The sequence below is a fragment of the Mixophyes fleayi genome, chromosome 6, assembly GCF_038048845.1.
Source record: "Mixophyes fleayi isolate aMixFle1 chromosome 6, aMixFle1.hap1, whole genome shotgun sequence".
Classification (NCBI taxonomy): Eukaryota; Metazoa; Chordata; class Amphibia; order Anura; family Limnodynastidae; genus Mixophyes; species Mixophyes fleayi.
The window spans coordinates 12,775,733-12,794,586 of record NC_134407.1 but is presented as its reverse complement, the minus strand read 5'-3'; the positions used below and the strand labels follow the sequence as shown (position 1 = coordinate 12,794,586).

At 40.7% G+C, this 18,854-nt stretch overlaps 1 protein-coding gene across 2 annotated transcripts in view; it reads left to right on the top strand.

Moving 5' to 3' along the window:
* LOC142160184 (obscurin-like protein 1) overlaps nt 1-18,256 on the top strand; it is a 34,744-nt gene extending 16,488 nt beyond the window's left edge. For both annotated transcript variants that reach the window (XM_075215128.1, XM_075215127.1), the window contains exons 2-10: nt 4,882-4,995; nt 6,415-6,561; nt 8,048-8,170; nt 10,676-10,906; nt 11,862-12,206; nt 14,373-14,615; nt 14,761-14,885; nt 16,491-16,558; nt 17,920-18,256. In XM_075215128.1, the coding sequence (XP_075071229.1) occupies nt 4,944-4,995; nt 6,415-6,561; nt 8,048-8,170; nt 10,676-10,906; nt 11,862-12,206; nt 14,373-14,615; nt 14,761-14,885; nt 16,491-16,558; nt 17,920-17,953 (1,368 nt within the window). In that variant the 5' untranslated portion in view covers nt 4,882-4,943 and the 3' untranslated portion in view covers nt 17,954-18,256. The remainder of the gene's footprint in view (nt 1-4,881; nt 4,996-6,414; nt 6,562-8,047; nt 8,171-10,675; nt 10,907-11,861; nt 12,207-14,372; nt 14,616-14,760; nt 14,886-16,490; nt 16,559-17,919) is intronic.
* The last annotated feature ends 598 nt before the right edge of the window (nt 18,257-18,854 follow it).

The window sequence follows — 18,854 nt, the reverse complement described above, 5'->3', positions numbered from 1 at the left end:
GTCCTTAGTTTGTAATTTCCTCTCTATCATGTTTCTTATACATCACTGCAGCAATCTCACGCTGTGTGGCTCCTGTATTTAATTTATACAACCTGGGGTCCCCCTGCCCAGTGCAGACATCCAGGGTGGGGGGTGCAATCGGGAACTTTGGTTCTACTGCCTCGATTTTGTTGTGTATGGGCAGAAATTGTGTTAACGTTGGAGGTCTGTCCTCCTTCTTTAGATGTTATGTTAGATGGGCATCAGTTCCAGAAAACACTGAATAGAAGTTAACTAGTGGAAGGAATTGAGAGATTGTGAAACGCGTCTATGACACATGTAGATACTGTATATATACATACACACTATACTATATACAAAGTGATATGGATAATCAATATATACAAAATGGAAGTTGAATAATACAGGCTATGATATGCTTATATGCTTAGGATGTAATGAGTTAACAATATTAGCTGACAAATTAATACGTAATCTTTTAGCAGAACTTAGACACATGGGGCCTGATTCATTAAGGAACTTAGACAAGACATTTCTTACTTAAGTCTCTTGGACAAAACCATGTTACAATGCAAGGGGTGTAAGTTAGTTTATTATTTTCCACATAAGTTAAATACTGTCTGTTTTTTCATGTAGCACACAAATACTTGATAGGTTATTTGTACACTAAAATCTAAAGTTGATATTTGTGTTCTACATGAAAAAACAGACAGTATTAAACTCATGTGCAAAATAGAAAACTAATTTTCACCCCTTGCATTGTAACATGGTTTTGTCCAGGAGACTTAAGTAAGAAATGTCTTGCCTAAGTTCCTTAATGAATCAGGCCCATGGTTATGAAGTAATATATTAATCTAATCTTATCAATGGCAACTGATCTAAGAAATGTACCTCCCATGGTGTTAAATCGTGAAGTTGTGTTGGTGACTACTTGGCACGAGGCCTGTTATAAAGAGAAGTTGAACAAAACTGTAAGTGACCTGTAAATGAGGTGATATTATTGGTTTAAAGTCTGAAATGTTGCATTTATCTACATATTGCCTTTGTGGTTTTCGTCTATAAAAGAGATCTGAAACTAATAAAAAATTGCTATTGCTCATGTTTGATCCAATGGTCTGTACTGTACATGCAAAATAAACCAGCATATTCTGAAAAGACTTTGGGGTATATTTACTAAACTGCGGGTTTGAAAAAGTGGAGATGTTGCCTATAGCAACCAATCAGATTCTAGCTGTCATTTTGTAGAATGTACTAAGTAAATGATAACTAGGGGCCCTGATTCATTAAGGATCTTAAATGAAGAGGTAACTTATTTCAGTCTCCTGGACAAAACCATGTTACAATGCAAGGGGTGCAAATGAGTTTTCTGTTTTGCACATAAGTTAAATACTGACTGTTTTTTCATGTAGCACAGAAATATCAACTTTAAATGTCAGTGTACAAATAAGCTATCAAGTATTTGTGTGCTACATGAAAAAACAGTCAGTATTTAACTTATGTGCAAAACATAAAACTAGTTTGCACCCCTTGCATTGTAACACGGTTTTGTCCAGGAGACTGAAATAAGAATCCTCTTCATTTAAGATCCTTAATGAATCAGGCCCTAGAATATGATTGGTTGCTATAGGCAACACCTCCACTTTTTTAAACCCGCAGTTAAGTAAATCTAGTCCTTTGTTTCCCAGTTGGTCCATAACAAACATATATGGGGACAGCCCTATAGACGTCCTGTGTTTGCCCTGATTTTATAATCTTTATTGATTTTTCCTTGTATATTGTAGACCAGTATGTTATACAGAATGTCTGTATATTGTATTCTCACCAGTATGGGCCCATAAGGACAGCACAGTCCATTGTCTTCTAATCGGCCTCTTTATTCCCATCCGTCCTTGATAACAATCACACGTGAGACGCTGCAGAGCTGCTGGTTTGGGTGCAGTCAGTATTGTGGGAGCTCTGCAGCTGGGGGGTCTCGGTGAGGGGGGGAGGGGAGCGAAGAAAGTTGTCATGTTCGGAAGTGACTGGTAAATCAGAGTTTATCTCTGGTGAACATCAAATATGCCAGAAACCCACCACATCCCCCCTAAATATATTCACAGGTCTACATCCACCCCCACACACTGCGTATAACACTTTACAAGTCTACGTGTCTCTTATTACACACATTATATGCAAACCAACACACGTGTCCCTCAGATGGTACACTGTCAGCGTGTGATAACAGCCCAATATCACATACATGCTCTTATTCAATGACCCTTTCATGTTTCCCAGTAGTACTGCAATAGTAATAGGATTAGACACCAAATCAGGCTCCAAGGGCTCTGGGGGGTGGAGGCTGTGACCCCAATATGCTACGCAGGCTCTGTGACCCCAGAAGAAGCAGAAGAGACTCTCTAGATACTGGAGACCTTGGAGCTGTACCGTGCGGTCATCTCACAGCTCTCTATATCTACTAAACAGCCCAGGCCCGTCCTCCTGTCAGGAGGCTCCGCTCAGACTGTGCACTGGGGCCCGGGGCCCTTCATCTGCCCAGTGCTGTACATTACACTGATATTGTCTGAATACACAATAAGTGGTACTGTGCATGTGTCCTTACACACAGTATAAGTGGTACTGTGCAGCTGTCCTTATATACAGTATAAGTGGTACTGTGCAGGTGTCCTTACACACAGTATAAGTGGTACTGTGCAGCTGTCCTTATATACAGTATAAGTGGTACTGTGCAGGTGTCCTTACATACAGTATAAGTGGTACTGTGTAGTTGTCCTTACACACAGTATAAGTGGTACTGTGTAGGTGTCCTTACATACACTATAAGTGGTACTGTGTAGTTGTCCTTACATACAGTATAAGTGGTACTGTGTAGGTGTCCTTACATACAGTATAAGTTGTACTGTGTAGTTGTTCTTACATACAGTATACGTGGTACTGTGCAGGTGTCCTTACATACAGTATAAGTGATACTGTTCATTTGATCAATATTAAAATAATATTGGTCAATATTATAGCTCTGCTCTGCGCTATCATTGTCTCCTGAACTCTCCTTATCTTTGTATACCCCCATTATCTTTCTATACAGCCCTCTTCTTTCTCTACCTCCAGTCTTCACCCCGCTATCTGTACTCCTCACCCCATTCTATTCTGTGCCCCCCCCCCTTGTCTCTCTCCCATATTTCATTTTCTGCCTTTCTCGTTCAGCTGCTAATGCTCTGCTCCCCCTATCACCCCCTCTTTTCCTGTGGTCTCCCCACAACAACAGGAAACGTGCGACTGCTTCACCCCTGTGCACTGGGAAATAGGATAATAGCAGCTGCAGGTGGGGGAGGGAGGCAGCCACAAAACCACTTCAGACCCCTGTTAAAATCACATATCCTATGTAAGCAGGGGAAGCAATCGTGGTGTGTCTGCGTCTCGCCACCGGTGTCTGCAGGCTGGCGGCATTTTAATATGCTGTAATAATGTTTTCAGGAGTTGTTATAGAGATTTATTATTATTTTATTTAACTCTAGGGAAAAGTTCATGGTAAAAGCCCAAATTATCTATTATAATTATATTTGTTTTACTTTTATATTTGCCTACAAGTGATGGTAATTTGTTTTTTCTTAAAGAATAAGGCTATGGATGTATGGTCATTTCGATGAAGAGAAGGAGCAGAGAAGCTGCAGTAAAGTGTACTTTAGTGTTTCACTTTATCAACATTCCAATAGAACCTCGTTACATTAATGACAGTTGTGAAGGTTCCAGGCAGTTTATAAATTGCTGCAACACAAACCTATCACTTGTCAAAGTGTGTGTGGCTTACAATACTTTTTAGAGCCCCAACATCATTTACTACTAAGCCTTGCTGGCACTTTGAGAGCTTGATTTTAACGACTGAGTGTACCAGTTCTTGTATATTCTTTAAATCTTGAATGTATCTGATTTTTCTCTCTTTCTTTTGTTTTGATGCTTCAGTGATTACATTTGTTTCAGCACATTTTTTTGCCTGCATCTTTTTGAAACGCAATTTTTACGCTTCTCTTGTCTCCTATTCTCGAGTCAGAGGACCTGAGTCATTAAGGAAAGCAAAGCATAAAAAATGAGTAACTTTGCACCTGGGCAAAACCATGTTGCATTGGAGGGGGAGGTAAATATAAAATGTGGGGAGATTTATAGTTGGGGTAGGGCATGTCCTAGATCAACTTTAGATTTCAGTGTAAAAATAAAGTTAGCAAGTATTTATGTGCTACATCAAAAAACAGCCAGTATTTAACTTATGTGCAAAATAATAAACTAATTAGCACACCTTGCATTGTAACATGGTTTGAGAACATTTATTCCTTTTTTTTTACCTTTCTATCCTTAATGACTCAGGCCCAGAGTGTACAAGTCCTGGGGGTAAATGTATTAAAGTGCAGATTTTGCAAGTTTTGCCTTTAAAGCCATTGCCGTTTTAAATTTCCCCAAAGTGGGGGCAAAGTGGCCGAATATTGCGACTTCCAAAATCTGCACTTTAATATATATATATATATATATATATATATATATATATATATATATATATATATATACCCCCTGGTGTATTCTTCATATTGTGCCTTGAATATCTTTGATTGTTCTCTCTCTTTTTATTTTGATGCCTCAATATTTGAACACTAAGGACTAGATTCACTAAGCTGCGGGTTTGAAAAAGTGGAGATGTTGCCTATAGCAACCAATCAGATTGTAGTTATCATTTATTTAGTGCATTCTACAAAATGACAGCTAGAATCTGATTGGTCGCTATAGGCAACACCTCCACTTTAAACCCACAGTTTAGTAAATCTAGCCCTAAGCCTCTTGTAAGTTCATCCATTTGCTATTTGCCAGTAAGTCCTCTCTGACTTATGTTGTCCTCAGCACCAGAGATCCAGGATCAGCAGCAAAGACAGAGAGATCAGAGATCTGACCAAGTTCCCAAAATGAAGAACAATTTACTGACACTCAGCATTTACCTCCTGTATTTCCAGACATGTGAGTGCTAAAATACAGTGCATTTACTAATGTGCAAACCTGAAGTGCAAATCTCTTTATTGATAGGATGTCTACGTTTACACCAGATGCTCGTGTGGGGGAGTGCAGGGAATTGTGAGCCAAACTGACAGTCCCTCCAGAGATGTAAACCTTGCACCTTCCGAAGGATGTAGAAGTGCCAACTGGGGCATCGAGATTTTGTTTTGCGAGATTTAAATGCTAAGAAGGGGTGTTTAGGGTTTCCCCCGGCATGGTAAGAAGGGGCACAGCGGTTTATTCCCCACAAAGTGCTTCATTACATTTCTACCAATGTAATTAAAACAAATACTCAAAAGTGACTCATCTAATAAACATCACCCATGATTCATTTAGGACATAAATATGGAAAAACTAAGCAGCAGTCTAGGAGACAACTGCAAATGATGAGCAAACACACCTGCCCAAATAAAAAAGCAGTCTGGGTCTGCATTCTCTGCGTTTCCTAACTTACACTTAGGGGTAAATGTATCAAGCTGAGAGTTTTCTGACGGGTTTGAAAAGTGGAGATGTTGCCTATAGCAACCAATCAGATTCTAGCTATCATTTTGTAGAATGTACTAAATAAATGATAGCTAGAATCTGATTGGTTTTTCAAACTCGCCGGAAAACTCTCAGCTTGATACATTTACCCCTTATTGTCCCAAAAAATGCAACAAAAGCTGCAGTACCAGTTATGACCACTAGATAGCAGAACCTTTCAGTTCAAACCATGTGATATTATATGAATTACATTGAGGGGCATAGAAATGGTCCTCAACAGCAGTGGCTGGGGGACAGGGGTGAATCTGTCCCCCATCCGGTCACATAGTGGGCTACTTTGGGCTGGGTCACTGGGCCACCTGCATTTTTTTTTTATCTTTAAAATGTTCCTGATAGGCCGCTGAGCCAGTTTGTATTACCACTTCATAGTATTATGCGTTGGTCATTTCTTTTTTTGTTTTATTCCTTTTGCATGCGCTTTGATGGGACTTGATACGGCACATTTGCATGTGTGCATCCTGCTATCAGTTTTGTCTGTAATATATGACAAGTACTGGTTAGGCAGAGGGTAAATACCCAGATCCAAATGGAAACGTATCCTGAGAGCCACTTGAATTTGAATACGGGCTCACATAGGCTCAAGTTCCGCGCTTGTTTTAGAACCGCGTTCACAGATGCATCGGGCCACGGCCTCACCTGAATGTTCAGGTAAATGTGCAAATGTTATGTCATAGGCTGGAGGAGTGATGAGTCATTTCTGTAAACGAAATATCCTGAGACCCTTTCTTCTCTTACAGCTCAATTCTGCAATATAAAACTATACATTAGTTCATTGGTAATTGGTAACTGGGTAAATTGCACATAATGAAAAATATTAATGACCGGAACATTTTATTTCAGGTCTGTCTGTGACACAAAGCGAAAAGATAATAGCTAAGGTCGGGGGCTCCATCAATCTGCCGTGCAATGAGGAAACAAGAGGGGACATTCAGTGGAAGAAAAATGGACAGCGGGTGGGGAAGACCAAAGATCATTACAAAAATACAAGTAAGACTAATTGGGGTATCGCATCCTAGAATCCTTGTTTTGAAGGACGTATTGTATCCTAGCTTACTTTGTTCACAACGAGTACAAGACAGTAACGGAATCAGTCTATCCCAGATTTGCATCAGCTGTTGCTGACAGGCCATGCTGGGACTTGTAGTTCCACAATAGCCGCAGAAGCACAGGTTTCCTTTCTCTGGTCTTTCCGCTGTAAATGTAATGGTGGGAATTGTTTCTTTCTCTTTTAGCTTTTTATCGGTGTGAGTGGCTGGGAAATTCTATCCCAACCCCCTCCGTAGACCTAAAATAAAACAATGCACCTATTTGATATTGGTGAGGTGGGTGAGAGGGATCCTTAAATCCCTGCACTATAGATCATTCACCATGAACTGAAGGGATTCATATTCTCTATGAGGCTTTCTGCAAATTGGATTTATGTCCATTCATGTCTGGTTACATCTATACTAGAAACATGTTGGCTCTGGATAAATAGTTGGCCATTGTAGAACTACAAGTCCCAGCATGGCCAGCGAGCCTCTTAGTTTGAGGTTAGAGGCTTTGGTCAGTGGTATAATTCTGGTTGTTATAAACAAGTGTTATGTTAATTGAAGCCATTAAGCTGAGTGAACTTAAAAGCATTGGTTTATGAGTTTCAGGCACTTACCCATTCGGGGTGTAAGTTTTTTTAAATTCAGCCAATAGAATCGTTGGGGGGTGGCTAAGTCTCTTCATAGTACTTCCCATGGAATTCTGGGTCTTTTCTTCACGCACTTTATCGGATGCCTTCCCTCCCACCCAGCCAGGTGTGGTATTGTTCTTGTGGTTTGTAGAGCTGTGCAGTCAGCGACTAATCAATACGGTGCTTACGCTAGTTGGCCACACGTCACTGCCCCTTTCTAAGTAACATCACTCTTGATCCTTCTGCGCGGAGGATTCCTTGGAGTGCCCGTCAATGTCGAGCCCAGGAGGGAGCAGTCACGCTGACGCCTGTTTTAGCATCGGCCAATGTTAAGGGATTATTCCTTGGTTCGGTTTTAACGCCATCTTGGCATTGCAGGATTTGGTTAAATGATTGGTTATTAGCTGACTGCGTGTTGCTCTCGCCACAACCATTCGTAGTTTTCAATTAAGTTGTTATTAAGAAAACTGCGACCTTTTGTCAAAAGTTAATACGCGTCTGTGTGTTTATTTGGTTTATAAGAGTTACACTTATAGAATCCGAAGGTTGGTGAGGTGCGTGAAGGAAAAGACATCAACCATATGCATCTTAAGGTTATACAAACATTCTGTTAGTTACATAAAAATCTAACTTAAAACCAACCAACCATGTGGTTAGTGCTTCACTAGCTGTGGGTTTGTAGTCATAGGTGCAGATATATATAAAGCTGGGTGGGATGGGACCAGATGGCTGGGAATATACTGGGTAACCAAGAACTCACCAGTTTATAAGTAAATCATTATTTTGTTTTATTGTTGATCAATTCTACAGATAGTAATCGCTTCCACTTGGAGTTGAATAACATCCAGCTCTCGGATTCAGGCACTTTCGATTGTGTTAAAGGAAATCAAAATCAAAATCCTATTCGAACAGTGACTCTCATTGTTGTCCAAGGTAAGCTATTGTGAGGTGTGAGAAGTGTGCCGGAAATTGGGGTGATGGATGCTAGGAGTCTATGCCTTTAACATGCCGAAGCATTTCAAGGCTGCATCATCATCATGTTTTCCCAAAAACTGCTGTTTTGGTGCAAGTCTGATACCTCTAGCTCCTAATGAAACAATAGGCTGCATTCCGATGAAATACGGTTCAACCTCACCCATATCTGCCACCGCTTACGTTTCCACCTCCCAATTACTTTAATTTGGTTGCTTGTCCCTGTTCTCCTACAGCGTTTGGTAAATACATTTTTCCTTATTGCTTCCCTATGTGCTTTTCAGCCATGCATTTATATAATTAGGCAGATATTCTAATTTTTATTGCTTTGAGCACAATACGGAGCTGCTTTATGGACACCCAGAGCTATGTTTTATCCCTGAGTAATAAAGGTACCAAACTATTTGGTGATATAAATCCATAGCTAAAAAAAATCACAACATGAAGTATTTAGTAAAAATGTGTATACATGCCAATAAGTTAAAGTCACGTGAAGCTGGAAGTCACCAGGAAGGTGAATGCCAAACAGTTTGCTGTGTTCCAGATTCGGCAAATTGTGGATTGTTGGATGGGGCTGGTGGTAGTGGTATCACTAGACATCTGTGGGTCCCATAGCTAAATTTCGTTAGGACCCCCGTGTACCTGGTGTGCCATGAAGCTAGTTTCTGCTCCTGTGGGTGGCGCAGAGCTCTCACCTCTCCAGAGGTAGATGGATGGACCTCAAAAACTATTGTAGCGCATTAGGCTGACAAGTTAAACAAAGCCCTCCAAGGTAAATACTACTACGTGTTACACCTGAACGACAGCGCGGGCTAAGAAAGGTAAATAAAAATGTTAGTGGAGCAACCTTATTAACCAACTATGCTGCCTATAATAATGGTTATAAACCTCTAATTAATTATTATTTTAACAAACAAATACCACCAAGACAGCTGCATCAATGATACTGGGGTAGAGTTTAAAGCTCTTTGGTCTTTGATAAATCTTCCCCGAAGTAACTCTATAATTTATTAAGCTGACCCACAAGTGTAAATTGCTATCATGACATCCCAGGCCAGGCCGCACATGGATTTGTGATACACAACAATTGGCGTTACATAAAGTGCAAATCTTGATGTCAAAACACCGAACCCTTTCGCCGGTTCACCGGGTTGTCCTTCCTTAGACCACTTTTGGTAGCTACTAACCACTGCATACCGGGAACACCCCCACAAGACCTGCCGTTTTGGAGACGCCCTGACCCGATGGTCTAAGCATCACAATTTGGCCCTCGTTAAAGTCGCTCAGATCCTTACACTTGTCCATTTTTCCTGCTTGCAACACATCAACTTCAAGAACTGACTGTTCACTTGTTGCTTCATATATCCCACCCCTTTACAGGTGTCGTTGTGAAGAGATAATCAATGTTATTCACTTAATTTGTCAGTGGCTGTAATGTTGTGGCTGATCGGTGTATATTTCATAGACAAAATAAAGGGGTCTCAATGTCCATTTACTTTCATGAGTTAAACTAGTGAAAATGACAGTAAAAATAAGAAGAGATTAGTTGTGTTTTAGAAGAACATCAGGACAGTTGAAATGAAGAAGAGGAGAGAGTCTAATTTAGCAGTAGACAGTAGTCTGTGATGCTGTCTTTTACTGTTACGGATAATGCACGTGGATTCTAATCTAAAGCGGAATTCACTGAGCAACTGATGTACTTGTTAATGGCTACATTTAAATATGTGACTAATGCAGAAATTAGTAGACTGTTTAATTTCTTAGAATCTCGCACGAAAACCACAGTGACGATTATCTAGATAACTAGATAATCGCACTTATCTAGATATCGAGATTATCACGTTATCAAGATTATCTAGATAACATTAACACTATTACATTTCAAACTATATCCGTGGCCTATATGTAACAATACACTAGTCTCTTACCAGTCTCAAGCATCTATACCTCCCTTACATTGTATAATGCCATAAAAGTATAGTTTTGGCTTTTAGAAAACTTAGGAAAATTTCCCCTTGTCTGGGAAATATTGGTCATTTTCCTCAATGGGAATTATGACATCTAGCAAAGAGTTTTACATACACACCACAGTATGTTAATCACACTGGGGCACCCATGAAATGTGCCCTTCTCCTGAAAAGCTGCCCACATAAACTGTGAATTGGATTGGTCACTAATTGTAGATAAATTCCCACACAGCGTCTGCTTATGGCTAATAAGATTTTGGTATTGATCAATTTGTTGGTGGATTTGACCCTACAATCCGGTCTCCCAATGGCCTTTCTCTGAAAGTGTGAGTGATAATTAGCCAGCCGTGAGCTGGCTTCATGTCACCGTGTTATCTGGATTGAGAGCCGAGACGGAAGAGAGAAAGAGATGCCATAGTCATTTCCTCTTTATACCATTGGGAATCACTTCCAGGAGTCTTCACCTTCTTAATTAACCATTTTTGATTTTTTTTTACAGCATCGGCATTTCCATCCTCCACTCTTATTGTTTCGGAAAACCTGAAACTGGTCGTCAGTTCATCTCCTGAGATTGCTCTTCAGGTATCCTGGTGGAAAGATGGTAAGAATATTGGACCCGGGACTCATCTGGAGAAAAACAATGTACAAATAGAAGACAGCGGGACTTACAAGTGTCAAGTTAAATTGGAAGGTCGAACTGAAGACTTCAGTATTGAGATCAAAGTTAAAGGTATCCTAAACCATCTCTACCAAGTTTCTTCACCGTCAAAATTGAATTGTCCCTATTTTTCTGATAATTTACAAGTCAATGTCTTAATCAATCCTCCCTTTGATTTGTTTGCAGTACCATCTATAACACTAATTAGATCACTGGTCAGATCACTTTACAAACAATACAAATTTTTTTGATTGGCTTTTTGGGTCATTAGTACTTGGCTAATTAGTATCAGTGAACATACTACCTAGATACAGGAACAGCAGAGGAAATTCTGAAGTTTACCATACAAGCAAATATTTTAAAAAATAAAATAAAAAAAAATATTGAAAAAAGTGCTTTATTTGAGGAAGGTGATTTTCCATCAATAGGGCTTTTCACATTTTAATAAATTGGTCCCTATAACTTATATTTGACCTTCTTAATATTTCTTTGTTTAATGTTATCCCATTACATTTCCACTATCCCAAACAGAAGCATCATATTAAATTCACAAGTAATACAGGTCTAAATAAAAACACCGACCTTAGCTACTTCACTTACTGACTTCACACCTCTTGAAATTCCTGACAAATTAGGACATGCACCTCCGCGAGGTCATTCCCTTTTCGTTGTACGCCACCCCTCTTTCCCCCTTTAAGAGTCTGGACTATCCTTCAAAAGTCAGGACTGTTGGTAGGTACTGAGTGTGTTGCTGCTGATATAACTTCAATATAATAAAACCTCCAGACACACTTATTTAGTTGTCACAGTAAAGAGTCACAGTCAGTGGGTACAGCTATAGAATCTATATGAAGCTGTTGGGGGGAGGTGGGTGAGGAACAGCAGGAACAATTACCTGTCTCCTGGTATATATACACATTTTATGCCTCCAGGGTTCTTTTAAATCTTTTATCTACAATTACCCCTTCTTTTGTACCCATTCCTATGTGTGACCCTTCACATTGAACCCCCTTTTCCATTTTTACAGGTTTTGAACCCTCGGAAACCATTGTGTATATATCGAGGAAGAAAACCATCACTATCCCAATTTTCTTCAATTTCAAGGTGCGAGATACACCTCTGTTTAGTGATGTGAGCACAGAAGAAGGGAACTTAACTTACTCATCCAGGATTATTAAAAAACTGACAGTAATGGCGGGGGCCGCATGCTGGCCTGAAAAGTGCAACACCAAGGTCCCACCAGGGGAATCTAATGATCTGAGCGCTAATGTTTCTAAACCTCCAATTGGTTATTATAGGATGGAGATCGTTCTGAAGGTCGATGGCAGAAAGAAGATGCTCTGGAGAGACGTGTGTGTGGCCAATCTGACAGGTACGGTGCTGTAAGCCAGAGCTACTACCAAGCTATCCAATAGGATAATTCTTAAAGACCAGAGTTGGAGCTTCAAACAATCTCTCTTCGCATTATCCAATATGGCGATTAGGCTGAAGCCTAAGATGCAAGGCTTTTGGGGGGGGGGGGGTGAAAAAAAATTGGGGGTGCAAAATTGTGACAGGGATGGAAATTAATTTTAAAATATAAGAAAATAGTTGCTCTCCAAACACATGAAAGAATAATATATTAAAGTTTTAATCTTGACATGTTAAAGGCTGAAGGCAATTAGTCATCTTTGGGTGGGCGCTTGGGGATAATGGTGTAGGATAGACAAGGATGGCGCCGGTGTGACAGCACCCTCCCCCTCACATCATCATTACCACTTGTTCCCACCTCTGTTCCGCTAAAGAGATCTGAACTTAATGAAAATTAAATGAGTGACAGAGATTGCCGTGCTCCTTTTAAAAAGTGGAGCTGAGTTTCGAAAACACAAGAACATGAACATTGGTTGGGGGAGGGGGGGGGGCGCCGAAGGAAGCCGGATTTTAAATTAAGGATGAGTTTTACCTGGAGAGTGGGCCGCTACAAACGTATTAGTCTAGCGCAGCCCGGACCCTTAATCGCGCCCAGGTATATCTGATAGAGTGCAATGTATAGTGGCGCCTACCAGTGGACAGACACAGTCCCAGTACGCAGATATGCGTCAGTAGCCGTATCACTGCGGGTGCCTGAAGGTTGGCGCAGATGATGATCGCCGTCGCCAGCACTAACTAGCCACTTCTGATTGGCTGACGGCGGATTCCCCTCTTAAGCTGATAGGTGCTTTCCGCATGGGTCCTGTCTATATTATATAGTCCCATGGGCTTAATTTTGAATGAATTTCATTGCTACTTTCATTTGTACACAAGAAGGAAGATTATATCTGCTGCATGATAGAGGGGTTTCTTTTATTTATTCAAACCAAACCTAATAGCGAATCCATTTTTCCCTATCAAGATAAATGTTAAAAAAAAACCTGTTTCTTGTGCTCGTGACCTGGTTGGGCATCAGTGCGTCTGGGTGTAAGTACATCTGACGTAACCCCGGTGACTGCGCTACTAGTACAAAGCTGGGCGCATCTTGGGCGCAAATACGGTATTTTGTTACATGCCACTGTTTGAGCCTTTTATTTTGGATGTATAGCGCAAAATCAGTACCCCATTATGTCTGAGTCTCATCGACACATTGTTCCTGTTATGTTTTCCATCCATGCACTTGTTTGTGAATGTAGAACACTCTATACAGTGTATGTAGAATGTAGAACACTCTATACAGTGTATGTAGAATGTAGAACACTCTATACAGTGTATGTAGAATGTAGAACACTCTATAAAGTGTATGTAGAATGTAGAACACTATATACAGTGTATGTAGAATGTAGAACACTCTATACAGTGTATGTAGAATGTAGAACACTCTATACAGTGTATGTAGAATGTAGAACACTCTATACAGTGTATGTAGAATGTAGAACACTCTATACAGTGTATGTAGAATGTAGAACACTCTATACAGTGTATGTAGAATGTAGAACACTATATACAGTGTATGTAGAATGTAGAACACTCTATACAGTGTATGTAGAATGTAGAAGACTCTATACAGTGTATGTAGAATGTAGAACACTCTATACAGTGTATGTAGAATGTAGAACACTCTATACAGTGTATGTAGAATGTAGAACACTCTATACAGTGTATGTAGAATGTAGAACACTCTATACAGTGTATGTAGAATGTAGAACACTCTATACAGTGTATGTAGAATGTAGAACACTCTATACAGTGTCTGTAGAATGTAGAACACTCTATACAGTGTATGTAGAATGTAGAACACTCTCTCCTGCCTATACAGTTTACCAAGTTCTCTATAGCGCCGGTATATTTATTAAAATACTCCCCACAATTTATTTTGCTATTCATTGTTGTTTGTCTGTTTTTCCTAAGACTACACACGTTATTTTGTGGACAGAGCTCTATTTCCAGTGCGATATTGGGTACTGGTCATTTAGCTCTATGATGCTTCCTCACATTATGTAATAACTGGGGATCTAGTTGTGTTTTATATTTAGTGTCCCTTTCCGATGCTGTTTTAGTTCTTGACGGACTGATCTCTCCTCCTCAGTGTCTGCATCCCCCAGTTACATCAGCATGGAGTCTAACGTCACCCTCCGCTGTAATGTCACCTGCATTGACGCAGGCGGGAAGCTGTGCTGGTATCATCCGAAGTTAGGACCTGAATTCTGTGGGCAAGCGGGGCAAAACAGCTTGGCCAAGGTAGTCACCGCTTTGCCGGAGACTGTGGGCAACTGGACCTGCAGCGTTGTTGTCGGAACGCAGAGGAAGGCCAGCGAAAATCATTTACTGGGTGAGTGTCATAGATTGTATGTTAGAAATTCAGAATATCACTTTGTTTGATTTATGTCAGCCTTAGTTAACTGGGGGATCTCCAGTGGTAACAGATATTTGGGCTATTTTGTGTGCAATAATTGTGTCTCCTCTTCGTTCTCCAGAGGTGGTGCCGGATTTCCTGGACCTGTCAAACTACTTGTTCTGGGTGACAGTGGGAGCAGGAGTCCTCGTGCTCCTCTTAATCGTGGTCATCATTACTATAATGATTGCTCGCCGTCGTAGAGTGGTAAGTAGTGAAATTAACTCTTTATTCCTACATTCATCTAATATCAAGTCTTAAACATGTCGGACCTGATTCACCAAGGACGGCATTCTGAGCGCAAGGTTTAAAACCGCATGAAAATTAGCTCTGTGCACTCCGAATTCATCAAGGAACGGATCTAAAGATACATGCCCTGATGAATTTGGATGTAGGTCTGCCCTGCTATACAAGACACTGCAGGATACGTCCAATACCTATGTGGATTATAAATTCGCTAAAGAAGGCATAGAAAAAAAAAAATCAAATTAATGTTACCTGTAAATAATAAAATCATTAACGATACATTTAGTAGGATGTTGCTAATGTCTACTGTACATAAAATACATTTTTACAGTTGCTTCTGATTGCAAACACATGTTATAGCATGCTTACAAGGCTGTCATCACTACTGATCAAGACTTAGACTAGACCTGTAGCTGGAGCAGGAGATACATCAGAAAAACAAGTAACTTTGCCAAAACTAAATACGATACGACACGCTCAAAATCGGCAGATACGTACCTTGGTGAATCAGGCCCGTAAAGAGAAGCAGATACGACTTGCACATAATAAAGACTACAAACGTTATTGATTTTTGGGAATGTTTTCTTGTTATTATGTGTGCGAACAACCCTAAGTCAGGCTAGTGTTTTATCCTAAGGGGACGATAATGGTGGGGCTAAGGTGGGGTTTAGGGACGTAACTAGACATTTGACCCCATAACACAACGTTACACCTCCTCAGGCTTACTGAAGCTCCCTCTACTCATCTGCCTGTTCCTGCTGTAACCAATAGGAAGCAGCCTACAGGGCTAATAATCACAGGCTGCTCTTTGGTAACTATGGCAACCGCCATTGTCTGATCACTAGATGAAGCCCTGGTAGGTGAGAAAATGTCTGTACCATCAGACAATGAAGGCGATCCCTCTGAGGTGAGGGTTAAACAGCCCCTGCACCCCTGTTACTTGTGTCGTTCCACACCCTGGGGTTACAGGTTCCCAAAACCCCTAAAAATCAGGAATTATCCTTCAATAAAAATGCTAAGAAAGTTATAAAATAAGAGAAAACAAAAGGCAGCGGCTCAATCATTCGAACCATTCCATTGTTATTTATTATGTTATTACAGACCTGCCCTGTTATGACTTTTCTTTAGCTGTTGATGTGTATTAAGTCATATTATTTATTAGAGGATGGAACACCCTAAACTTACTCCTGATTGGTCAGCGGGAGTAGCCAATGGTAAAGGCCACCTTTCCGTAAACCAATTCCCTGGCCTGTAATGTGAATAAAAGGATTTGATATGGAGATAGATCTGCGGACGTGAGGTTTTGCATTACTTCTGCCTTTACAACTTTTGATTGCTGAAATGTGTGATTGTTCTGCCAGAATATGATTATTATACGTTTTTTTATAAACTCTTGAGTTTTATATGCTATGTGTAACGTGCTTTAGCAAAAACAATGCTGGTATTAGCATGTAATCTGCAGACATCGATGTTTCATCCTCTGCGTGTCGTTGTCTGTGTGTGATCCTGTTGGTGTAACAAGGGTATTAGGAGATTAACAGATTACAAACCTGGTTTTCTTTGCAGCGACGGGCGAGGTTCCGGGCATGGCTGATAGAGAACTTACACGAGCAGAGGAGATGCGAGTGTAACGGGTAAGTGTAGCGGATATGTGATTGGAACAGATGGTGGAAACAATCTCAGAGTCATCTACGCAGTCGGCCCGCGGCAGAAGGCACCAGTCATTTAGATTACAAGGTCACAAATCTGCATCTAGGGGCTGTGCTCGAAGATATACAACAGATCTGCACATATGGCCTCTGCTATGGTATGGGCTGGTGGATAATCGTCCATTTCTGCTTTCAGCTAGGAGAAACAGACACATAATGGACCTGATTCATCTTTGAATGCGATGTGAGCGCAACATGCGCTTAAAAAAATTGGACGTAATTTGCACGCACGTCCGCCCGTATTCAAGTACAACAGATCTCAAGAAACGTTTCCATTTGACTCTGAGTATAAGCACACGCTGGCTATACGGTACTTGCCGTATGTAGGCACAGTGCAGGATACACACAATGTGCAGTTTAAACTCCCATCAGAACGCACGCAACAACAAAAAGAGTATAACATTTATTTACAACTATTAATACTATAATCATTATTACAAATATATGTGAAAACATTTTTTTCAGTTTTATTCACTTAAAAGACATAATTCAGGATGTTATTAATGCATACGGTACATAAAATGCACAGAGCTTGGATCGGACGAATGTGCATGAGCCTGACCTCGCACCCACTTAATGTACATTGCCTACATGCAGAGCCGTAACTTGAAAATCTAGCGCCTGGGGCGAGAGAGTCAAATGCCGCCCCCCTAGCTCTCAATTTTAACCAAATGAACCTAAAATATTCCTAAACTGCGCCCCCTTCAGCGTTGCGCCCTGGGCGGTCGCCCCTGTCACACAGCCCTAGTTACGGCCCTGCCTACGTGCGTCCGTCCCTTTGCGCCCCCGTTATGTCCTTCATGTCGGAAGTGTCATTTGCGTTTGGACGTGAATTGGACGCAGTTGTGCTCACTCAGCGTTAAGTCCGTTTCTAAGCAGAACAAGTCACACAAGATACTGCACGCAACAAAACTTACGTCCGCAGATGAACCAGGCCTATAGAGTAGGACAAATTAGATATTTAAATGAGATGGACAGGGTGGAGATTGTATATATTACAGGACACGGCAGCAGTTTTTAGACCACCAACTTCTGATTTTAGCTAAAAAAACCTCCTAGGACTGAATGACCTTTAAGACATAAGTAACGCAGCAGGTGCAGACATTAGATTAATGCGATAGTAGAGAATACTCTGTGTGGTGTTGTGGATTATGAATAGAAATGTGCACGTGAACCATGAGAGCAGATGACCCCCTCAATGGGATTTGTGAGTTTTGTAAATTGCATTTGTGCGCAGTGTAAACGGATGTAGATTCTCATGCTCTCTTCAATCTCCCGTCTCACAGATTTGCGCCCAAGCGGCTAAAAGAGAATATCTGATTGTATCTGCACAATATCGCACTACCAAGGGAAACCCGCTGTACATTGCTCCATTAACTCTTCACTTGACGGAAACCTGCAGAACATCGCACCGTTCAGCTCTCTCGTCTATACAGCACCATAGCATCATAGATTGTAAGCTTGCGGGCAGGGACCTCTCACTTCTCTGTCTGTAGTACCCAGTATTGTTTTATTACTGTGTTTCTTCCCAGTTGTTAAGCGCTACAGAATTTGCTGGCACTATATAAATAAATGATGATTGTCTTGTCTTCTATATTTAAATAAAGAAATCTCACTTCACAATGATGCGACCTCTACTTTCATTTATATCTAAGTATAAGTATGTTCTTGTAGTGGAAGTCTGCTGTAGATTACGCTGTGTTGCTAAGTGAGTAGTGATATCATTAATCATTCACAATATAGAAACACTTTTACTTGTGTATTATTATGTAGGGAATAATCCCAATTATTTACTTCAAAAAATGTTTTGCTAAACTGAATATTTTAGGTGCCAAGTTAAATATTAGTTGAGTGTATGACCTCTGAGGTTACATACGGTATATGGACAAAAGTATTCGGACGCTTGACCATTACACCAACAGGGACTGTAATGACATTGTATTCAAATACATATACATTAATATGGAGTTGGTCCCCCTTTTGCAGTGATAGCAGCTTCCACTCTTCTTGGAAGGCTTTCCACAAGATGTTGGAGTGTTTCTGTGGGAATTTGTGCCCATTCATTCTGTAGAGTATGAGGTCAGGCACTGATGTTGGATGAGAAGGCCTGGCTGGCAATCTCCGCTCCAGTTCATCCCAAAGGTGTTCGATGGGGTTGAGGTCAGGGATCTGTGCGGCCAGTCAAGTTCTTCTACACCGAACTCATCAAACCATGTCTTTG